Source organism: Ixodes scapularis, unplaced genomic scaffold (genome assembly GCF_016920785.2).
Source record: "Ixodes scapularis isolate PalLabHiFi unplaced genomic scaffold, ASM1692078v2 PGA_scaffold8__174_contigs__length_109621045, whole genome shotgun sequence".
Taxonomy (NCBI): Eukaryota; Metazoa; Arthropoda; class Arachnida; order Ixodida; family Ixodidae; genus Ixodes; species Ixodes scapularis.
This window is the reverse complement of record NW_024609883.1, coordinates 48,268,044-48,293,341: the sequence shown is the minus strand read 5'-3', so window position 1 is coordinate 48,293,341 and position 25,298 is coordinate 48,268,044. Positions and strand designations below refer to the sequence as shown.

The window sequence follows — 25,298 nt, the reverse complement described above, 5'->3', positions numbered from 1 at the left end:
GGGACAGTTCAACGATATAAACTGAAGGTCAGGAATGCTCGAGATTTAAGCCCAATACTTTAAAATGATTACCTGACAATAAAACATAACGAAAGCATGTAGCCTGACAAGACATTACTCAAAAGGCACGTGCATTCGGTAAAGATTAAGAGCTAGCATTTCTACTGGAACGTTCCGTCCCAGTGTTGCTCAGCAGAACATTAATTGTTACACAAATTATTTATCGATTGAATCAGTTAGAGTAACCATGGCACACTCACATCTTTCCTTCGGGCAGGCTGAGGTCGATGCCCCGCAGCGTCTCCACGGCGTTGTTGCCCCTCCCGTACGAGATGCGAAGCCCGCGGACGTCCACGGCCAGCCGAGGTCTTCCTCCGGTCGCCTTGCCCGTCGCAGACGACGCCAGGACCGCTGAGGGCGCCATGGACGTCGGCACCTGGACGGCCGTTGTCGCGTCCACGGGACCCTTCCCGTTGGCCTCGCACTGCGCCAAGAAACCGCCAGCGGTGAGCGCGACCGACCGAGCAGCCCGGATCTCGGACAGGAGGTCCGCGACGCGGCCATCTGGAGCATGTCGCTGAGCAGGCGTCGAGGCGGCCAGCGGACGTCTACCACCGCCTGGGCCCTGCAGCACCACGGGCTCGGCGTGGTGGTAGCCACGCTGCAGCCGACCTCCTCGGTGCATGGTCGACTGGCGACCGGCGCAACCTGCCACTGAACTAATGACCCAGAAGCCCCGCCGTTGGAGACGGGGGCTCTCCCCCCTCTCGCGCGCGCCGTGAAAGAGCGGTGGCCCCTCGCAGTCCGTCGCGGAAGCGTACGGCGATGCCGCGTGGTCCGTTGCATTCCTCGCTCGCCGGGCCGACCAGAAAGTGCGTGGCCCAGCGCCCTGCTGGAACGACGTGCGTGCGATCGTCGTCCAGCAGCGAGTCGGTCGTTCTTTTGTGGGGGGGAGACGACGACGACTGGATGGACGCTCGATGCCCCGAGGGGACAGAGAGGGGGCTACCGGACCTGGCTCTCGCAAGTTAGCGGGGAGGCTTCGCTGCGTCCATTTCTATGGGGTGGATACAGTCGAGGTGACATGGTACTTAGCTGCGCCTTTGCCATTTAGATGACGTGTGTGAGTTCTGGAGTGTGACTGACACGAATCTTCGGCGTGAGTAAATAACTCCGACATTAGGGAGTTTTAGTAGATCGTTTTTTTCGCTCCGATAACGACACCCGATAACGATACGACGCATGGCCAAGGCCGCGGGAGGGGAGAGGAGGTATCGTTATCGGGGCGAAAAAACGATCTACTGAAACTCTCTAATAGAACATTTGAGTAGATTTTCCGATACCTCCGATAACGATACGATGCATGCGCAAAGACGGCGCCAATCTATCGTGCATCGTTGTCATCGGATCGATCCGCTTGAACTTTCTAATGATACCCGAAAGTCCGCTGACGCCTTTGCCCATGCATCGATCAGTGGCGGAAGAATCCGCTACCTTCCTACAGCTTAATAAATCGACGGCAATTCATTTTGTATAGCACATTAATAGCATCCTAGCACATGAGATTGGTGCGCAAAGTCAGGTGGCCCCTCAAGCAGCATTTGAAAGCAAGCGAAACTAAGTGAACCCGGGAAACGTATGCAACTCTCCTTCTGGCTGCTGAAGCATTTTCAGTGCGCGCTAAAACAGAACGTTGTGATAATGACCGGTGTTCACAATCCTATTAACTCGGAGTGAAAAGTACAAAATGTCTCCTCTCCAAAAAAAAAAAAAATACAGAATTTCTTTTTTTGGTAAGAAATAAATTACGCTTTGCCGAACGCTCATCTTCGCTCAAATGTAGCGCTAGCGCACCGAACCATTCACCAAATGACGATGTTTCAGAACTGATCCATATCTTAATAAAATGTTATATTGTCTTTTGAAATCTTCAATGGAAAAAATGTTGGCTGTCGGAACCCTAAAATACATGTAGCTAAATGGCGCGACACGTTGCGCTAGAGGTCGGAACCTCTAGCGCTACATGTGGGTAGAGGCAAAGTTGCAGTGAAAAAAAGCCCCGTAATTTTTGTTTGGGGAGAAACGCTGTATTTACGATCAAATACAGACAGAACAGTTGATTTTGTTTTAGGAACTAGTTTTAGCTCCTCTATCTGGTAATGTTTGCAATGCTGCAGTTACTAATGACCAACGGGATTCTGACTGAGTTTCTTAACAATCCTCAGCGAATAAGGGTAATTGTGTTGCGTGTATGTTTAGACAGCCGGAAGTTAGTAGTCAGCCCCAACCGGTGTCTCTGCCGTGATGAGAAAATTAGCCAGTGCAGTGCCACTGCTGGCCTGGGATCTTTAACGTTCACACCTACAGTAGACACGACCGCACGCCGGTACGATGCTTATCCAGATCGAATTGGGTTCGAACCCGGGATTGCTGGTTTCGGCAGCGAGAAATTACGATCGGCCACTGATCCCCCCGAATAAGGGTGACCGATTTAAACACGATTTTACTAAAGGCCGTTTTTTTTTCTTTCTCGATTTTACGCCGGGTAGATGCGTGGCAACCGTGTAAGATAGCTGACGCGGCTCTCGGCGATTATTGGAGAATAAGTCGAGAGAAAGAAATGTCGGGCACGAACGTTTTGATAAAACGGTCCAGTCTCGACGAGAAACGGAAGCACTTCGATTAAATATAAACTTCCGCGTCTCTGACAACAGCCGCCAAACTATGTTGCGCGAAGTGGGAGGCGCACGCGCCAAGAGCGAATGGCTTCTTGATAACTCCATATACTCGTTTCAACCTCAAAAACCGTAGTAAAAAAAAAAAAAAAAAAGTAAGGTTGTTTGCGGTGCATTACTTTAATTTTTCTCTTTATGCAGAGAGGGGTATTTTAATTAAGATATGATCTCTTAACAAGACGTACATACACGCTTCAAACGCCCAAAAGCCTACCGCTTCTTTCTCAGACAACCAATTGTTGTAAGAACTACTTCGGTCGGTGTATGAACAATCCGCAAAACATCCGTTTTCTTTCTTGAGGTGAAAACAAGTATCGAGTCACTAAATAAAACAGGTGTCGAAGCAACGACACTTCCGCCATGGGCGGATGGATATTAATAGCTGTACCGTTTAGAACGGGCGGTAACTCGCGCCGCCTAGCCTAAAAACAAACAGAGAAAAAAACGAGAAAAAATAAAGACACCTTGGCGCTTATGAACATGATTGTCAGTTATATATGAAGTCGTACAAAACGCTTTTCCGTCTTCAAACAATGTTAAAACCGGCCTGGGACAAAAAAAAAAAACAAAAAAAAAACTGAATTTTTTTGTGATAACTTTTAGAGCTCAAAAGGGGCGGCGCCTAGAAGATAATTAAGGGATGAAGCACCGATACTGTATGAGCGTATTTAATTTCGTGCACCGTCACGGTTCTCGTCGTCTTTGCGATATCTAGCGAGGAGCGACGATGACGAACCCGTGGCGCGGACTCATGCAGTGACACGTGCTTCCAAGGGCCGCTCGAGACCCGGACCTCGCGCACTGGCGCATTTGACACTACTTGCGAGACAGACGCAAACACATCGAGGTGCTTTACGTGACATGCCCACAAACATTTCGTCTGCTTCCCCTTCTCACCGCGCGACAACGCAATGCATGCGCACTTGGCAACCAATGTGCGCAAGAGGCGTCCGCCACTAGATTGCAAACGGTTTCAATGGCTCTGAGTTGCTCCCGCTTTGAAGCTTAAGCTCTCAAGCTAATCACGAGAAGTGACTGAATTCCTTCGGGCCATGAGAATCGCTGGGAACGACGAAACAAGACGTCTTCGAGAAGTAGAACTCAGTACGGCAAAGAAAGACTAGAGGGACGGTGGTTAACATATAAGGGACGGATAAAGAAAAAAAAAAAACTGATTAAATTGGGTTATATATAAATTCATCTAGAGGTAAAGATACAATTTGGCTTGGGGGTGCAACTCCCCGCCCGATCCAAAGGGAACCGATGCAATGCATCCATCCATTCCATTGCTCGTGTGGCGCTTCACCCAATATTGCAAACGATCATAGGCGTAGAATTCGGGGGCCGGGGGGGGGGGGGGGGGGGGGGGGGCATCGGGGCTTGTACCTTTCCCTGGTGGGGTATGGGGTGATATTTTCACAGTGGAAAAGAAAGTATCAGCTAAGGACAGCGTCTCTAATTCAGCTGACGATTTTATTCAACCGACCTCGCCACAGAACTACCGGACATCCTGTTTTCAAGGTCGCGCGCACACTTCACGCCCCACATCACAAAATAAAATAATTGAATAAGCGAAACAACCTACAAAGCTCAAGCACCTTTCAATTCAGACAAAAAAAAAATTTTTTTTTTTTGATTGTTTGAGGTTATACAAAAAACACAATAAATATGCCATGCTTTTGAACCACGACCCCCACACACGGTGATGACACCTTTCGTTTAGACGAAAAGCTTCTGAACTCTCATCTCAAAAAATCAAACTACAAAACAAAACAAAAAAAGTGTTTGAACTGCGACACAGCGTTGAACGCCCCATAGTAATCTTTTTTTTTTTTTTCATTTCTTTTTTTTTTTTTAAGTTGGGTTGAGTGTTTGTTTTTGTTGTTAGTACTTTCTTCTCTTTTCTTTTTTCGAAAGATAAAAGTTAGGTTGACCAGTCAAGGGTGCAACCTTGGCTGTGTGTCACGTCACGGCTACAAATATTTTTTTTTTCTAGTTTGACTTTTGAGATAGCGGCTCTAAATCTCTTCGTCTAAGCCAAAGGTATCACTGGGTGTGTCTCGTGGTGCCCCATCAAGCAGAAGGTTTTTGTCTAAACCTAAAGGTGGTCGATCTTCGTAGGTTGCTTCACTTACTGTACACGATTTATGTATATTTTTTTTGCGGGCTCAGTATTTCGCGATTTTGGTCAAAACTCAAGCTTTGGAATAATTCGCGGGTTCTAATTTTCGGGATGTGGTGGGATCTCAATATAGATTCCAACGTGTTTAAATTTTACCGGAACTGTTCGCGGGACCCGTTTTACGCAAATTATAGGTGATTCGCGAAAATTAAATCGCTTATAGTAGTTTGTTTTGTGATCTGGGAGAGGGTTGTGTGCTCGACCTTGAAAAAGAGTATGTTCGGTAGCTCAGTGGTGCTTGTGGTTCTGTGTTTAAGGAGTTTGAGTAAATTTATCAGCTGAGCTATAGAAGTTGTCTGCCCTCTGTTGCTTTCTCTTCCACTTTTTTTTTTGTCCCAGTCGCGGGTTAAAACCATCATAGTAAACTTCCACCAGCTCGCTGCGCAATGTGTGTAATTTCAGAAAAAGAAACCTATCGAACCAATCGTGCAGTCTTAATGCGGCGACCAAATGCAGTAGCCATAAAAGACAATGAAAAGAGCGTCGAAACGGGAACAAAGAAAACCAAACAATACAGCACTAATGGCTAACAACTTAGTAGTGCCGCAATTAGCTTGTTAGCAAAATAAATATGCATCACGAGAAACGATAGAAACACACACGGCACGTTTGTTCGGTTTGTTTCATTCTACTTTCTCCGTGACAGCTGCCCACTTCCAGCACTTCTCACGACATTGACGACCCGATTTCCACATATATGATCTTACACATATAGGTTTTTGCGGTGAAAAAGTTTTGGGAGGCACCATGTAGACAGGGAGTGTGTTTTCTTGTTGTAACAAGTTGCCAGTGCATAAAGAAAAAAGGAGAGGCGCTTCGCTCGTGTTCAAATCATTTTATACCACAGTAACCAGCAACTCGACATTGTCAGTTGGCACTTTCTGGGCAACACTTACGTGGGTCGTTTCTCAGAACAAAGTGCCTCCAACGCCATTATTTTAATTGTAATTCCATCAGAACAACGATCACAAAAAAAAAAAAGAAGAAGAAAACTGCGAATAAATTGAGTGGCGTATTACCTACGCCAGACGAAGGGTTATGAAATATAACTGTAGAACTCGAAACAGCTCCAGAACTAGATAGGGAAATGAGCAGAAGAGGATATTATCAGTTACCTGGCAAAGAGGACTAAGCGGAAATTTTACATCACCTACTCGTTAGAAGTCGGGCCCGTTTTTATAGATCCCACCGAAAAAACTTCCTCTAACGAGCTAGGCCTATAGTCCGTGACTGTGCTAGTGAAGAGTTCCAGGGGAAGCTCCTTCCGCACCTTTCGACCTGAGAAGAGCGAATGCTGGAAGAGGTCATCGTATCCTCCAGCGTTCGCTCTCTAGAGTGGAAGGATATATGAAGAGATTCCCAAGCATTCTTACGACGATGAAAATAACCTATTTATACATCGTGTACGCTTTTTAGAAGCTAGGCCTATTTTCTTTAACATTTTCTTGAATTGTTTTACGATAAAATCTAACTTTATGAAGCATGCGTACCATAAATACAAAAAAAGAGAGAACAAGTCAACGTGACCGATTTTTGCCTAATACACGCGATTCATATCAGGAAGGAATAATGCTCAAACATTCTCGCCTGTAAAAAAAAAAAAAAAAAAAAAAAAATTATCAATGCAGTGAGTTTGCAGCTGAGTACCTTAGTCATATTAACCCTAAACCAACGCAGAAGATTAAAAAAAGCTTAGAGCGGTAGAAGAAAAAATAAAGAAAGGTACGTAACCTTGCCTACCTTGGGTACACTTCCCACGACGTTATTCCAGAGCGCCTTCGTGCACGGACGAGTGGTAGGCTTATTCTTGGAGCACTCAAACTGCGGCTCCAAATTCGGATGAGCCGGTAAACGAAGGACGTTCGCCATGGCGGTGCTAAGTTTTCAACGGTTTTCTCCGCCCCGTCCGCGTGTCCGAAGTAAATCTCGCGCGACTTGCCACTGCGACCGACAGCAGGACACTGAAGACGGATCAAAATTCAAGAAGAAACAAAAAAGAAATAAAGATAAAAAAAAAAGGCGAGGCGAGGCCACGATGCGTCACGGAACGCCTTTTGTTCGCAAAGGAGAATGACCGAGTTTTGGGAAGGGCGCAGGAGGGTGGAACGGGACTACCGCTAGGACACTAGAGATAAGGAGATAAGACAGCTTCCTCCTTGGGTCCGCAAGACTGGGGTTCACAACGGACGCTTTTAGAGAAAGACGGTTGGGAGATCGTTCGTCCGAGACTCCTTCTTCCGGGCCAGAGGTAACAAATACCATCAATCCGAGATCCCATCTGCCCTGTCGGGCTCGGTTATTGCCGAAAGGACAGGTGCGATATGTGGCCAAGTTGGCGGAGTGAATTTCAGGAATAGTAAAATGATCGCAAGAATCTTCTTTTCGCAATTTTGTTTTTTAATTCGGGAATTCGCGAAAATTAGGCATTCTACAGTATTTCTTTTTGTTTGATACCTGGCATTTCGTTTAGATGAAGGGGCAGTAATGACGCGAACGAGCAGCACAAGTCATCAGTTACCATAAAGAAAAAATAATAAAATGGAAGGTGATCGACAGAAAATAAAGTGTCTTATTAGTTTCCCGCTCTGTAGGAAAAAAAAAGTGTTCTCCTACCGGTTTTAAAAAGAGGAACAAAAATATATTTCCTAGATCGAAAATTCCTACAGGTCAACTATACCCGTTTTCAACTCAAGAAAACAGTGTGTGTGACGAAACGGCTTTTATGAAACGGCTTTTATGAAACGGCGTTCGATGAAATAGCGTATGATGAAATGGAGTTCAATGAAATAGCGTATGATGAAATGGAGTTCGATAAAATGGAGTTCGATAAAATGGAGTTCGATAAAATGGAGTTCGATAAAATGGAGTTCGATAAAATGGAGTTCGATAAAATGGAGTTCGATAAAATGGAGTTCGATAAAATGGAGTTCGATAAAATGGAGTCGATAAAATGGAGTTCGATAAAATGGAGTTCGATGAAATGGAGTTCGATGAAATGGAGTTCGATGAAATGGAGTTCGATGAAATGGAGTTCGATGAAATGGAGTTCGATGAAATGGAGTTCGATGAAATGGAGTTCGATGAAATGGAGTTCGATGAAGCGGTATACAATTAAACGGCGTTCGATCAAATCTCCGGACCCAGGTGATGGTTGAACGTAGCATACAAACCTCGACACTAGGGAGAACGAGAAACTACGCCAACAGACAGCTGTGGCGTGTGTCTTGGGAGATTTGTCTGTCGTGTCGTCTCTCGTTCTTCCTGGGATCCTTCATATGCGCTGCTCTTTCTTGTGTCGGGGGAGTTTCGCCTGTTACGTTTAGCTGCTTGACACTTTATTAAGTTGCGATGATCAAATCACGTCATGCCGCAAGACGAGCCATTTTTGGAAATCGCCGGGTTCAGGGGGTCCTGGTACGCAAATACGGGAGCACGAGCTAAAGCGAGGGCGAGCACGTGCTCAAGCGAGCACTTCGTCGATCAAGTGTAGCAGAGTAGCAGATGGTACTCCCCCGAAGCCCCGCTTATGTCGAGATTAGAGTTCCTACGGAATCCAGAGTTGCCCGTTCATCCCCATAGCGCCGTCTTTCCTGCATGGCATGTTGATCCAGCTCCTCACGTGACTGCATTCGGCGAATAGCAGCGCCGCGCGTTCGAGGCGCGCGGCGCGCTCAAAAGCAGGGGGACGTTCGGCGGGGCGCGCGCAACGTCTACTTTCCTGCACGGCATTTGATCCGGCTCATCATGTGATCGGATCTCGGCGAATAGCGGCGCAGCGGCACGTGAAAAACAAACGCGCAATTCTGGCTCCCGTAGGGAACCTATAGACGCTTTACACACGCGCCAAATTACAGCCGCCATTGCTGACCTTCTCTTGTCTTACGGAGATGCCGAGCAACTGAAACGGTAGTTGACGATCCTCTACAAAGGCCGATGCTTTAGAAAAGAACTCAGTTGAATCTAATGTGGCAATAACCTGGCCTGCTATGGTAAAGGTAAAGTGAAATAGACGAAGTAAGAGGAAACAAAAACTGAAGGTCAGTTATGGCGGCGTCCATGCACGGCTGCTGCAAAGCGTCTATACAGGAACTCTAGCCGAGATGTTGGAGCCGTCTGGCGGGGGTAACCGGACAAAAGCTCATTAGACAAAAACTCACCAGACAGAAGCTCACCGTACAAAAGCTCACCGGACAAAAGCTCACCTATTTTTTCACAGACCCGGACAAAAGCTCATCTCATTTTTTGGGCTACCCGGGCGAAACACGGGATGGTATAAAGTGCGGATGTGATGGACATGGCACCATTTTTAGGAGAACTGGTACCCCATCCCATGCAAAGGTGTAAACAGTTAAGCCATAATAGGCAGAGAAGCAACGATTTAGTTCCAAAATTTAGGTCACTGAAACTGAGTGGAGCTGATAAGATCAAGCTTGCTTGACTCAAGGTATGCCGGAGCACCCCTTGTGCCACGTCCAAGAAACTTCGTGAATTGACGTTTTTTGAACCCGAAGAGCGACCGACACTGGCGTACCAACTTGTTGTAGAGTGGTACTATAGAAACTATAGAAAGCAAACGTATACTCTAAACGTGTTACATAGACGACGCTGGGAGTAGAACTCCTGATTACGCTAAGATATCCGAGCGCGCGATGGGAGACGACGTGATGGGCCCCACGCGTGCACAGAAACCAGATTTGCGTGAGGTGAAGAAGCGCCACGCATGCGCAGTAGGGAGCCCGTGTCACAGAAAGAGTTTCCAACTGCTCGATCGGTGGTCACGTGGATTATTGGCCGCGTTGGTCGTCTGCAAACCCCTCCGCCCTTCCGTCCACTTTCCTGCTGGCCACGCGAAAACGCAGCGCATGCGCACTTGCTATTAATCTCCGCGGAAGTCGTCGGCCATTAAATTGAAAAAGCTCCCCGTGGTCTTAGATGGACCCTTTTCTTTAATCAATAGGCTCTCTAAAGGGCTGTCCAAACAGGACACTACAAAACGCAGGACTCTGACAAATCGCGAAAATTGAAGCGGACGCGCCCGCTTCGCGCCCGCTTCAATTTTCACGATTTGTCGGAGTCGTGCGTTTTGTAGTGTCCTGTTTGGACAGCCCTTTAGAGCCACTAAACAAGCTACGTTTCAGATGGTGAATTCGGGTGGTCGCCTCTTTCCTCTGATCTCGATTCAGCAGAGCGCCCCCTCCTGGCCGCCAGAGCTACTCGGGATCCTTTTCAGCCGATCACAACTGCTGGCTTCAGAGCGCTCCGTCATTCTCAGACCAGTCACGAAATTAAAATTTGTGGACATTAAAAATGCATTAAAAAAAATACGATCTTACAGCGTACGGTGGACGATTGAACAAAAATTACGCTCGCAACGTGATGAAATAATGGTTGTGACGTAAATTGTTTCCACATCGGCATGAAAAAAAAACAAAAAAAAAACAGCAGTATGCGAAGTGATTTCTGGAGAACGGAACGAAAGCCAACGGTTGGCAACACTTGTTAACTCATCGCGTTTTCGACAGTGAACGCGCTGCGATAGCAGTCATGCGTACACAGAGCAGGCAAATATGAAATGGTTAATAAACCGCATTTTTCTCACGGGGAATCGTGCAAGCGTCGCAATGCGACACAAACCACAGTGCATTATATTCGGCTCTCCCTTTATTTTACAATACAAACCTTTGAACACACTTCTACCAAACCTCAAAATTTCTTGAAGCGCGACCACAAAACCCGGTAAAACAGTGGCGAACTCTGCGAGCTCTTTCGTCGTCGGTTAGGCTTACTGGATTCACCGTCGTGAGATGAACGATCTCGTGAAAGCACTAGGAATTCTTCACACGTCGACTTTTCCTGTTACGGTCACAAACGTGTGTCGTCCCGTCCGTTGTAATCCACGCACCGTCGAATGCACAAGCACTTTGTAGAACCACATATCAATCGCCGTCATGCCGTACCTCGCACACCGCCACAGACCAGTGCCGACCATCATCAATCAAACCACGTGATCACCGTCCAAGTACCACGTGACGCCTGCGCCGCTTCGCACTCCGACGGCTACAGACGGAGTGCTAGGGAGCGCTGTGAGAGGGAGGGGGCGTCCTCGGAATGAACAAGCCGAACCTCTTTCAACCACCCCATTTGGCGCGCTCTGGAAAGAGCGCTCGACAGCGGGCAAAAAGAACCACGCGAATTGCCAAGAGTAACGACACTTCAGCCACCTTGGTGCTTCATATGTCATGGTTGCCAGTTATCTTAAGCTTTATCTGAAATCACAGGAAACGCTTTTCCGCCCTCCAGAAATGTCTAAACAGTTCGCGAAAGAGCAAAACAATATGCCGAGATTCCTAACGCCATATCTAAAGCTGATGAAGTTTTGAAATTGTGACGATCGACAGTTGCGTCTGCTCTGCACTAAGCACAAAGATGGCGGCGCCCACAAGCAGATCGGGGAACGGAGTGCCGATACCCTAAAGGGCTGTTTATACTTCAACGTCGACGAGCTCAACGCGCGCCGGCGCAGACCTACGTTCGTCGGCCACAACGCCGCGCCGAGAAGAGCCCGAACGATGGTAGTCCAGCGTAGACCAACGCTGGTCCAGCGCGCCCCGACGGACTGCCCCACTTTACGCATGCGTGTCTCCGTGGCATCCGCATGATCTCTACGGGTTATCTATGGGCAGTAGTTTGCGCCACCTTGCCTAGATGCAATCGGTCAGTGTGGTTCGTCCTCGTGTTGTCATGTCACGCTTCAAAACAACCATTCGGGGTAGCGGTTAGCAGTTCAAAAACAAGCAAATGATGGTGATAACGAGTGCAAACCAGCATTTATTTTCTCCTAAATGTCACACAAATGTAAAAAAAAAAGAAAAAAAAAAAAGAAAATGATATTGCGTCTGTCGATTCTAGCTGCTTCGCAGGTTCGCCGGAATCGTGCCAAGCGACTCCGCCGATTTCGCCGGAATACTTCAATCAAATCGATGCACTCGATATTCCACAGAGACCTCTTTCTGAAAGATAGCCGGTGTGTTATCATCATAGTAGACTTTCACACTGACTTAAGAAATGGACACCGAAGAGAGCGGACGATGCCTAAATTACGCAATGTACGCGTCCGAAAGTGTAACGCACTTTACAAAGCCTATACAAACAATACAGGATTCAATCCAATTGTCATCGCGTACCGCTACTATCGTTTACAAGCTGAGACAGCCCAACTGAAAATTTCTGGCCGGCTAAATAGTTCAGAGGTTTCACTGTGTCCGCTGTTCCCGTACATTCGACGAAGCTTTTTCGATCGGGAACGACTGCCGGTGAGTGCGACTAGCACATTATTATGAATAGCAGATACATTAGGTCATCCTTAATTCTAATTAACCCTACCTTTGGCGCGTCATCGAGCTTCCAACACCACGGCCCACCACCGCCGGCTCGTTAGGTCGATAGGCCTATCAAGAATCGAGGTAGAGCATCCTCGGAACGGTCCACGTCCACACTCGCCTAGTCAAGCGCACGAACGTTAAATACGCACACCAGCACGGGAACACAACGACGGCACACGGTAAGAACGACAGGTTCAGATCCCAGAAATGAGCATCTCGCACACTTCGACTGGCCCCGACGTCGACCCCGCCAACCGGATTCCCGAATGAGGCATTCGCGCGAGGGCTACTCGGATAGCCTCCGTCGGCGACGTCGTTATCGTCTCATGTTGAACGTAGAGCATGTCCAAGTCCGTCGTAAGCTACGCTGTCGCGCGTCGAGCTGCTTGCGCTGCGTTGCGTTCAACTTGTCGTTGGAGTATAGACACCCCGTTCGCAGACGGCGTCAGCGAGCCGAGCGCGTGTACTCGTTGACGTAGCTCATTTGTTGGCTCTAGGGTCTAGGCTGTCTAAGGCGCCGTACCGACAGCAGTGCCACCGTAGCGGCGTGACGTCAAAGCCGAGTGTTGGTCGAAACACGACGCCTTAGAGTCACGTGACCAGCAAAGTTCATGAGAAGAAAACGAACTAAAAAGTGGACATTCGAAATATATTTTTTAATGGCCGAATGAAGTTTTGGAATGTAAGATGCATAAAAGCTCCAGCACATAAATTACAGCATAAAAAATTCGTAGAAACTTTGATGGAAAAAGAACAAAAATCTTTTCGTTTTTTTTTTATTACCTCGGTTAATTTAAATGCTTCACGATTTTCTACACTTGCGTAGGCACTGACAAGGCGAGATTGATAGGGAGGAGATTCAGCAGTCCCGTCTTCAGGGCGAGCTTCCCATCTTCGCCCACGCTTCAGCGTCTCGTCTTCGCCCATGCTTCAAAATTTCGGGCTGCTCGAGCGCGCGCGCGAGGCCAAGTCACCACGCGGGCATGACGTCACGGAGCTGCGGCGGCGTTGCGATCGCGCCGGAGCCGGGGGGTGTGGGCAAAAGCGCGCACGTTTCGCATGGGCGTCATAGCATTTCAGCATGCCGCGAAGCTGTGTTGCCGTTAATTGCACCGAAATGTACAAGAAAAGCAGCGGAGTGAGTTTCCACAAGTTCCCGGCAGACTCTGAAAGGCATAGAAGGGGGATAATATTCGTGGATCGAAAAAAATGGTCGCCTCGCGTGAACGACCGTTTGTGCGGCAAAACCTTGAAGGCAAGTGCGGCTTCCGTTTCAATCTCCGTCCCGAGGCTTGCTTATGTGCAGGGAAGCCGTTGTCTGATCGAGACCAACCGGATTTTGATCCCATGGTGTTCGCGCACAAAGCATCCGCCAAGCACTCGTCGGAGGCTCGCTACGCCCGTGCTACCCAGCAGAAGGGGATCGGCAACAGAACGGCAGTGTTGTAGGCGCTACCGAAACAAAAGTAACGAAATACGTCACTCGTTACTTGCAAACGAAATGTACGCGTTACTGAGCTATGTTACCTGAAAATAAAAGGAGCGCGTTACCGTTACTTCTGCGTTACTTTTTTAAATTATGATTGAACACATTTTACGGTTTTGACGCAGAAACTGAACGTATTTACTTTTTCTCTTTTTATGGTTTCACCTAAATACGAGAAAAAACGCAAAGAAAAACATGGCTTGACGCCTAAAACACGGAAAAAATTGAAGTGTAATTTCTGTAAGACTTGGAAAGTAGTAACGAGTAACGTAACTACGTTACTTGAAATAGTAACGTAAGGACGTTACCCGTTACTGTGTCAAAAACGTAACGAGTAGGTTACTACGTTACTGAAAAAAGTAACGCGTTACGAACAACGCCATTACTTGTAACATGTTACCGCCAAGACTGCAGAACGGACAAAGCGTTACTGCTTGTCATGCCTTGTGATCAGGAGGGTAGAAAAATATCAAACCTTGACTTGAAGACGCTGTGTGTATTTAATCAAATAATGAATACACACACTTCCGCAGACCCACAGTCTGCTGATCCCGCCGGCAGTGCGGAAACCGACTTGAGGCAATCCTAGGCCTCGAGAGACTTGTACGCCTGCACCGTGTCGGCCGTGAACTGGCTTGGCGAAAAAACTAAAATGACGACGTGAGCCGTCGACTTCGGTGACAGCAACTTTAAGTCGGAAGTCCAGCAGGCCTTGTTTACGGCGTACGGATCCTCGTAGGCAACGCCGTCCACGCACAGTTTGTTTCGATACCGCTGCCGTTCAGGCTCGGGTAGCGAGCTCAAATAGTCGGGCATAGCATACGACATACGTTGTCAGGAAATACGACGCACAAATAACGATATAAGTGTCCCTACAACGTCAACAACGAGCGCACGCCATAGAACGCAATGGCGAAAACACGGAGAGCCGGGCTGCTTTTGCCCACATAGCTACCGCGCATGCGCGGCCTTCCGGCCATGTTGGTAAACAGAGTCGCTCTGCGTGTCGGTCTATAGTGACAAGCAAAGCCTGGCAGAACGCCACGAGAAGCGGCCGCCGAAAGGGAAAAGGTGGAACGGCCGACAACGAATGAGAGGAGAGCCTCGTGACTGGTGCCCCGCTGCGGCGAGACGCCGAAACACAGTTCTCCCGTGCGAACAAGTTTGTTTCGGGTCCCCGCCGCTGCAAAAGCTGTGCGCTAACGTCCAGATTCCCCGATAAATGGCTCCTTGATGCTGTGTGCTACTAGATCCTCGCGCTCCAAATCTGCGACCGGGCACTCTATGGCTCCGTCGTCGAACTGCCAGGCATTGTGAGTATAGGGGAGGCTAGGACTGTAGTCATAGAGCGCGTGCAGGAGGTCAAAAGACAGCCTTTGCCGTTCTCTCTGTTTCAGTGGCCAAATTGATAGCATGACAACTAAACTGTTATCTTGACCAGGTTTGAAGAAAGCGTGCGATTACAAGTGGGAAAGAGAAAAACGCACATTAGTCTCTACGGGTGGGAGAGAAAGAAAAGGCACCCTTTGTGGGATGCCTCTTCTTCCGCGTGTTCTAAAAAAGAGTTGGGTAAATTTTGTTTAGAAAGCATGCGCGGAGAACCCATTCATTCAGCTCCACGCAATTTTTTTTTAATGCAGAATTGAATTCTTACAGCAGCTAACTCATATTTCAGGTTGATTCGTGGCGTACGTGCGCGTCACGTCACCTTGTCGTTAGTTGTTTATACAGCAGGACATGGCAACATTGTTACTCGCTGTAGATGATAAATTTAGCCAGCGCAGTACAACCGCTAGCCGGGGGTCTTTCACGTGCACCACGCAGTAGTGATACACGACCGCACGCCGGTACGATGCTCATCCAGATCGACACGGGCAGGGGTGGGGATTGAGCCCAGGATCCTGGGTTTTGCAGTGCGAGCTTTCACTCCACGTGCTCCGTGCACGCCTGCACGCCTGCGCGCTCCACGTGCAGGCGTGCACTAGACCACTGGGCCAACGATCCCTCCCCCGCAGGGACATTGAGAGCGAATTCAGCGCAAAAGACGATGACAAGGAAGGGACAAACTCGGTGCCGTGACCCTTTATTGTTCCCAACTTTTGCAGTAGTTCACCTCTAAGCTGAAAGTGCACTGGTATAGGTATACGCGCTGGCCGGACCAATCAACCACCTTCGTTTGATCACGTGATTCAGTTTCCTGAGCGTCGGTGTGGGAGGGAACGTGATCACTTGGCGAAAGATTGACGCCCGAGTGGTTCAACGAGCCCGTACCTTCCACCGCGCTGTCAGCTCAGAGGGGAACAGATTTCCTAGGGTAACTAAATGGTGGAGCCAGAGTATCGCCGTCCGTTTCCTTTCGCCACAAACTCCTCATTGGCGGAAAGGGGCATTGCAGGAAGCTGAAACACCTTGAGAACTTGTTATTGGGGTGGTGACAAAATGTCGGTCTGAGAACATGATGCCCCCGAATCAAAAAATATAAAATAAGACAAAAAAAAAAATCTTGATTTGCCGAGGTCCGCCTGAGAGCCTAATATTCATCAAACGAAGAAATGACACTTGGGGGGGGGGGGGGGGGGGGGGGGTGACTAGAATTTATTTCCGTGAAACATTTCTAAGAAAGCAAACTAATCGCCTTTTTCGCTTACAAGTTTTTTTTTTTTTTCGCTGCAATTTATGCTACAGGCGCCCACAATCTCAAATTTTATTTTGATGAATATTAGGCTTGGGTGGACGTCGGCTCAGAGCATTTATTGTTTTTCTTTTATCTTGTGACTGGGTAACGTCATGTTTTCAAACGTGAAGCATTTTGCCAACTCCGCTGGCGTGATGTTGTTGGACTTTATTTCGTAGTTTATTTTTGCGCCCCTCCCCCCCCCCCCTCCACACACACACACACACACACAAAAAATGTTTTTTTTTTTATTGACACCTGGTATATTTCGCACCAAGGACAGAAAGCTTCTTGATTCTTCAGACATCACGCCACTGCGGTGGCACTGCCGTCGGCACTGCCGTCGGCACTGCGCATGCGCATAAACTTTGCCTCACACAAATTCGGCTTCTGTGCATGCCAGTGCTGCCAACCAAGGCAATCGTTCCTTCCCCAATTTTCATCCCCAAATTCCCTAGACTTCCCTAGAGTTTCAGAAAATGTGTTCGTTTGTCTCAATATCGAGGTTATCGTTATAGTGTAGGTTAAAAACAGATTCCCGTAGTTGAGTGGCAATTTAAAGGTTAAATTTTGCTTCCTTGGGACCTTTTTTACAAAATGACACTTTCTTAGTTTGGCCTTGTGTGACACCCCCCGAATCGTTGTTGTTACCACTATACAAAGTGATTCAAGGAGACGCCAGGCTCTTTAAATCGACCGCAAAATTCGGTTTCTTAATCTATCGCGGTACGACTTTGTGCAGCGTAGCACACAGATGGTGCACTTTTTTGGGGGAAATTTGCAAAGAGCGAACATACCTGAGGAAAAGGTAAAGGAAGAAAGAGGCTTAGCTCCTATGGAAACGCAGCGACGCCACCGGTTTTTAAACAACACGGCGTCGTTTCTCACGGGAGACAAGAGATGGCGCAACAAACACCGCCAACGAACGAGCATACGGCGCCGAGAGCCGGCGTCTTTAGCAGTCGATCTTTTCGACTCAAAAACAGCGCGCGTTCTGCAGGCGGCGACAGTCGCAGAAATAAAAACCGGCGCGGTAACAACAAGGAACTGCAGTTCCTTGTCTGCTAAACACGCCGGCTCTCGGCGTCGTATGCTCGTTCGTTGGCGGCAGTTGGCGTCGCGACCGCTTGCGCCATCTCTCGTCTCCCGTGCGAAACGGCGCCGTGTTGTTTGAAGACCGGTGGCGTCCCTGCGTTTATATAGGAGCTAAGCCTTTTTGTTTATTTACTTTTTCCTCAGGTATGCTCGCTCTTTGCAAATTTCACAAAAAAAAAAAAAAAGAAAAATGCACCATCTGTGGGCAACGCTGCACAAAGCCGTAGCGCGACAGGTTGAGAAACGGAATTTTGCGGTCGATTTAAAGAGCCTGGCGTCTCCTTGAATCACGCTGTAGATTATCTCTGGCCCCTAAAATATACGAAGAAACCTTCTTCCCGTAGCGCTTGGCGGCCGGAACAAAGAGGGAAAACGTGAAGGACCTTGTTTCTAAAGCCCTCCTAAACGCATTAAGAAAATACCTAGATTTTATCGAATTTCCCTTTGACCCTAAACGATGAAGGAAATTCCTAGATCTAGGGGAAAATTCAGAGTTGGCAGCACTGGCGCACGTGCAGTGCTTACACCCGGTGTGGGCAAACGACGGCATGAACGTGAACACTACGTCACGAGGACGTATTTAGGATTTCCTCACGGAGTGAAACCTTGGGGCAAATTCAGGGCCCTGATTGGCCTATTTGAAGGCCCTGGTAATTTCGGAAGCAGCAGACGATCACCTAGAAGCTTTCGCGCTCGTTGTTTGAGAAAAGACGGCTCGTGACAGTAAACCGGGCGCAGTGAACTCTGCGTCACGAGGGGTGCGCGAAGGTGGCGTGGACGGGAAGCGTGTACCTTGGCGACCACCCAAGACGGCGGTGACAGGACGGCTGGCGACATAGGTGGTAAACAAAAGTTTTGATGGCAAAAAGGGACAGCGCGGGCGCTCTAAAAGCGTCGGCCCGTGATAATCATGGAGCGTAGAAGCACGCACAAAGTCCCGATAAGGCCGCAAGCACATCTTTGAGGCGGCATAACACTAGCGCTTGGGCTGTTTACCCAAGCGCTAGTAAAGTATTTGGTCGCAGCTTGAAGACTGCTATTCAAGGAAACTTCCGCCCTACCGATGTTGAGTTTGGAAAAGCGCCATCGGGGAAAAATTGGGCGGATAAGTTATGTCTGCCGGCATTTTGATTTCTCCCGAAGGAAGGAGGTTGTCTTCACGAACAAAAGAGGCCGAGGCATTTTGCTTCATTATTTCACTCACGAATGATAGTATACGTAGAGATACCCAGAATCTGCCAACACTGATTTTGAAATAGCCTCGATACCGCACGCTTCAAGAACAACAGGATCGTCCTGTTTTTTTGTTTTTTTTTGGAGCTAGCAAGAAAAGCTTAGGCCATGTGGGAGAGACTGCTCTCGCCCGCGCATTACAACCGCGCATTAAAAAAATGCGCGGTTGTATTTCGATTTATATCGATCAAAGCGACATATGCCGCATTGCATTTTATAAAGCACGCAACGGACACCAACAGCGGTATCTGGTGTAAAATATCCCGGGAGTTTTAGCAGAGACTCGCAAGTTTCTACCAATAAAATGCTTAAAAGAGGAAAAAAAATATTTTCGCGAACAAAGTTGCCAGTCATGGCGGACGCTAGGGTTTGCTGAAAATATACTAATGGGCGAAATAATTACCACAACTTTACTAATTAACTTTATCTAGACACAATAAACATGTGGTTTCAATTAGAAACTTGCTGAGCGTCATAGAAAAAAAAAAAACCGCCAAAAATCAAACAATTCTATCAAGAGACGTGTGAAGCGTGGAGCGCGCTATCATTTGTGCAACCGGCGCAAAGCTGGCAATGGTAAAAAAGAAAACGAGTATAGTGATAGTATTAACTGCACTTAGTTCAACGCGCTGCTAAATGTGCAGCTCAACAAGGAAATGTATTATACGCCATACACAACAAGTGCCCGTGGCACTCATCGGGTGGCATGAACCGTATGGTAAGAATGTCGTTCTCGTTTTCACACCCCTTCCCGAGCCTTGCACCTGTTGCATTTGTGGTAACCTCGGCATCATCCTCCAGATCATGACAATGCTGCGCAAGGTACGTACTCAATAGCGACGCCACCACGGTGGTCACCGATGGGTCCAAACCACGTATAGACATCGCCAGTGTGAGTCAGTATATGTTCTTTCGTCGTAAAAAGGGGCCACGAGCCGCCGTAACGCAGTCGATTACACTCAACAAACGGAAACGTGCGATCCAGCCGAGTACGCTGAAAGTCTTCAGCACGTTCCGACAAGGCCACGTCGTAGGCGTGACGCTTTCGTCGGGCCGGCGTTGTCACGAAAGCAAAGAAGACGCCCGAAGCCTTTTTCGCCGAAGCCTCGCTTCGGCGATGTCACCACCGTCGGGCGAAAACGAAGCGACTGTTTGCGTTCCGCGGCGACCGCTTTCCTCGTTCTCGTGGCAGGGACGAAGGACGCTTCCCAGAGCAGAAGACAAAGGCTGACAAGGCTGACGGCTTTCTACGTTGCCACTAGGATGGATGTATCGACGGATAAGGCTGAACTCTTTGAATCGGGCGGCGACTTGCGCCACCTAGTTATTGTGGATCCCGCAGCATCGCCCACCTTGTGTCAGCGTCGCCGCCAGCTCGCGGCGACGCCAGGATGGAGCTTTACGGGGCCTCTCGTCGAGCATTGGTGTGTCTGCCGTTTGGGGCGGGTCGGTGATCCACCAATGATGACGTCATTGGTGGATCACCAAAGAGCCGCTGCTGTCGAGAGGTCAGGTGACCCGTATCGCTGAAGACTTTCCTGGCCTTGATCGGCGGCCATGACAGTCTCAGGAAGGTCTCAGGCCAGGAAAATCGCCAGGAAAGTAAAAGCTACCTCACGAAAATAACTTATCTCGAGACATATTGAACTCGGATACCTGCGGAGTGAATAGAACGTACTCACAGACAATTTCATTATGCCACCGCATCCGTCATGCATCATGGGAGCTGTAGTCTTTCTTCTTGCGTGACAACGCCTCTCAGGGATTGCGTGGGCCTAGCGCGAGGCGGCACGAGCTGTACTCATGAACTAGCGCCTGCCTCCTATGAACTATCGTTGTGGCGGCGTGACGCATGCGTCCAAGGCATATCAGGATCGGGCTATTGACCGAAACAGTAACGATTGTGTTCTTAGCTTCTATACGCTGTTTCATACTTAGTGTGCAACACTGTCAAAGCTAGTGGCACGAGCATGGGGCTTGACCTTGTTGATTATTTGCACGCGTTCTCGCGCAAACAAACCCATAGATGCAGCCACGCGCTCGCGCCAATAGCTCTGACAGCGTTGCACACTAAGTATGAAACAGAGTGTAGTTATATTGAAAAATTCCAGTGCGTTGGCTGGATGGTAGTTCTTCAAATCTTGTAATCACACTAGGCACAAACCCCAAGGAGTTGTATGAATACATGAAAGCTAAAGACGACACTGGCCAAGTCGTTATTTTACAAAAATCAAATGGCGCGATATCCCTTGTCTAGGAAATCTCTGGGTGTCGCTGAAAGAATAAAGACTCGGCTACTTTGCAACGCGGAACACCATCGCGTGCTCAACCGTCCTCGCGATTGGTTTCTGTTTGTTGTGTCTGTTTTCGACAAGCTGGGAAAATAGAAAACTTGTCCCGGGAACCATGCCGTCCCAGAATCTACCTGTTCGGTCACTTGACAAGCCTCCGAAGTCACGACGACGACCGACTTCGTCGTGATCAATACGATACACGAAGCTGGGTCACGGGGTCCTGTTCCGTAGGCCGCGACGCCACTGTTGTCTCACTGAGCTTAATTTCGTCGAGAAGTACAACGAATAAATTAGGCTCAAAGCAACCCGAAACTCGTTCAAATTAGCGAATTAAGCATGAATTGTGAACGATACACATCAATCTGCATGCTACCAACGAAGCGTACAAGGGGTCACGTGATCCTTGTTACTACGTCACGACGAGGAACCGTCAGGTGGCGCCACTCCAGCGTTAATATTTTCAACAAGCACGACATCAAAGCATGGCTTTGCGTCATTAAGGGTTATTTAAACTCCAACGTCAACGAACGTTGCGTTCGTTGACGTTGGAGTATAAATAACCCTTAACGATGCAAAACCACGCTTTGATGTCGTGCTTTTTGGACCACACTTGTACGGCAGCGCAAATCGACGGTCGTCGGCCACTACGTCACAATGTTCACAGTCCACCACTATTAGTCCCGCGCAACGTATTTCCGTTTCCTGCTCGGTACCAATGATGCAATCGGTTGGTGTGTTCTGTCCGTGTCACGTGGTCACGCGTGAATGTAGCGGTTTGAGGAAATTGTTAGCAGTTCGAAAATAAAAAAAATATAATTGAGATAACGACTGCACAAAAATGTTCATGTTAGAAAAAAAAAAAAAAACAGAATATCGCGTTTGTCGAAGCTAGCCGCTTGGCAGGTTCATCGAAGTCGTGTCAAGAGACTCCGGTGGATCTGCCAAGATACTTCGATGGAAGGGACGCACTCGATATTCCAGAGAGACTATATTCCGACAAACGGCCAGTGTGCTATCATCACACCTAGCCTTCCACGTTGACCCAATAAACAGACACAGAAGACAACGTACGATACCTAAAGTACGCAATGTGCGAATTTGAAATCCTAGTGCACTTTACGGAGCCCATACAAACAAAATACTGGAGGACACTTTAAGACTGCTTACGTGTAGGAATGCGAAATCATTCGTATACGTGGCGTACTCCTACAAGCTGCGCGCCCTCCTATCCCCTGCAGAGGCCGGCCGGGCAGCCTCTGCGGAAGCCGTCCGGTAGCGGCGGTGCGCGGGAGCAGCGCCAGGAGTGTGGGGTGGCGTTCCTTGCAACTATCCGGCACGCGGGCCGCGTCGCAGCCATTTTAAAAGCCGTTACGGCGAGGAGGGAATTTCTCTGCCGTTTTTAGCGGTTACAGACAACGCCGGCTCCGCTCCATGGGACAGTTAATGCTTTTGCATTAATACAGCATTCAGTCTCATTTTCATTGCCTACGGCTACTCACGTTTACAAGTTGAGACACTAAATACTTAAGATATTGCACTGGGTTTGCCGCTCCCGTAATTCGATGGCGCTTTTTTCGATCGGGAACGGCTCCCGGTGCGTACGACTAGCACATGATCATTTATAGCACACGATCATTTATAGCACACACATCCTTAATTCTATTTAACTACCTCTGTCGCGTCATCGAGCTCATCGAGATTCAACCTTTTGCGGGCACAACGTGCATGTGAGTTGGGGTAGTTAGGCCTACGAAGCTTCTCGGGGGTAGCGCATCCTCGGAGCAGTCCACGTTCAAGCACACACTCGCGCACGGACATTGAATATGCACACCAACACAGGAACACGAGAACAGCACACGATACACAGCGAGAACGCCAGGTTCAGATCGCAGAAATGAGCGTCTCACACACTCCATCTGGCCCTGACGTCCTTCCCGAACGGGGCGCTCGCGCGAGGGCTTCTGGGAAAGCCGCCGTCGTCTGTTTGCGCTCGTCGACAACGCGAATAGAGCATGCTTTATTCCGTCGTGATTACGCTGACTCTCGCTGTGCTCCGGTTCGCTACGTCGCGTTGCGCATGACGCTGGAGTATACACCTTTTTTGCAAGGGCGCCGCCATCTTGAATTCCGTCCCTTCCAGTATGGGCGAAAACATTGTTTTGCCGTCACCCCAACAATAAAAGACCTTCAGGATATAAACGTAACCAGCACTAATTATGCATTTGCTTCTCCTTTATTGTTTTTATTACTTGCAGGTTAAAATGTTTTAATATTTTTTCGTCGCGTGCACTCGTCGACGTTACGAGAGTATAAACAGCCCTTTATACTTTCTTCCCATGCGCACTGATCTCACCTAGAATAAACAAAGCCTGTGCACTAGAATTTTGAATGCGTGGTAGCGCTCGAAGACAAAAACAAAGGGAGGAGGAGAACTGGACACACCTGTGCACTGCTATGTACTCTCAAGTTTCGCACACGCGCATAAAATTCATACTGCGGTCGAACTTCGCGTTAAAAGTCAGGAAAGTCTAGTCCAATTCGAATCTTGGTGGGTTCTCCTGGTTATTGGAAAGCCGCCCACAAGTTCAGAAGATTGCGTGCCATCCCTGTGATGGAGGAAAAGTTACAGGCCGCATATTCGCTATCTTTCACGACCTATTCGTGGTCGTGGACGTGGTCGTGATAGAGTTAGGAATGCCCACCTTATGTTGATTATCAAGACGGGAGGAAACAGACAGGCCGAGCAGTTATTTTGTCGCGCAGGAAAGAATTATGGTGATACATATTATGGAATAGGGAAAGACGAGAAATTTTACGACGTAGGGTGGTAATGACAGAGTTGTTTTCATAGAGGTGACGCTAGCGGTGCGGTGATAGTTTGTGAGGATGAAACGAGCGGATCTTTTCTGGACGGCTTCCAATGTAGATACGAGAGTGACTAGTCCGGGATCCCAGACAGAAGCTGCATAGTCTAACTTGGGACGAATTAAAACTTTGTAAAGAGTGAATTTCAGTGAGACAGGGGCTAATGAAAAAATTTCGCTTGATGTAACCTAACATGCGGTTAGCTGAAATATGCTGAATATCTGTTTTCCACGAAAGGTTAGAAGCTATATGTACGCCTAAATGTTTGTACAAAGATACCGGTTCTAGTTGAGCGTTATTAAGGAAATAGTTAGGACAGTCATGAGACTGGCGAGACACACGCATGACCTTGCATTTGTTACTGTTTAGCTTCCTGAACCATGAGTCAGACCAACAGTAATAGCATTAATGTCTGATTGGAGTATACAGGTGTCATTATGATCGAGAATCTCACGGTAAGGTACACAGTCGTCAGCGAGCAGAGACACGGAAGAAGAGACATAAGTGGGGAGGTCGTTAATATAAATTAAGAATAGCAACGGCCCTAAGGCTGTCCCTTGCGGAACACCTGACGCAACCTTGACAAAAGAGGAGTTACTGTTATTCACAGTGACAAATTGAGACCGTTGAGTTAAAAAAGACTATCCATGCGAGAACGTTATTGTGTTTGGAAAGTTTTAAAATCAGAAGATTGTGAGAAACTTTCTCAAATGCTTTGGTAAAATCCAGGAAAATGCAGTCCGCCTGGGATCCTCGGTCCAGAATGTGATGTAGGTCATTCGTGAAAGATAGTAGTTGGGTCTCACACGAAAATGTTTTTCGAAAACCGTGTTGGGCATTGTTGAAGAAGTTGTTCAATTCTAAGAAGTTGACGAGGTGAGAAAAAATGATATGTTCAAGAAGTTTGCAAGGAATTCTGGTTATTGAGATCGGACGATAATTAAGAGGGGAATGTTTATCTTCAGCCTTGTGAAGGCGTACTACCATCCCTACCTTCCAGTCTGATGGGAGAACAGCGTCTTGTATAGATTGTTCAAATAATGTTATATAATTGAGTAGTATTGTTTAGTGTTTTTTTTTAAATTTGGAAGTAATACCGGCCACTCCTGCTGAAGATGACAGTTTGAGTTTATGATATGAACGACACCAACGTAATCAAGAAAAAGAGGATCCATGGGCAAGTAATCGGCACTCTCTAGCGAAGGGGAATCGTGCATGTTATCAGTAGAGAATGAATCTGCAAAACTACTATTTAATAAATTGAAACACCCATCGCTGGTTATACAATCACCATTTAGTGTGACCGATGACTGCGTCTTTTTGTTTATGATATTCGAGAATTTTTTAGGATG

At 47.9% G+C, this 25,298-nt stretch overlaps 1 protein-coding gene across 1 annotated transcript in view; it reads right to left on the bottom strand.

Annotated features, from left to right (window-relative positions):
• LOC8032121 (ABC transporter G family member 20) overlaps positions 1–25,298 on the bottom strand; it is a 68,774-nt gene that overhangs the window by 30,589 nt on the left and 12,887 nt on the right. Inside the window, exon 2 of the mRNA XM_029972378.3 lies at positions 261–484. Coding sequence (XP_029828238.2) covers positions 261–484 — 224 coding nt within the window. The remainder of the gene's footprint in view (positions 1–260; positions 485–25,298) is intronic.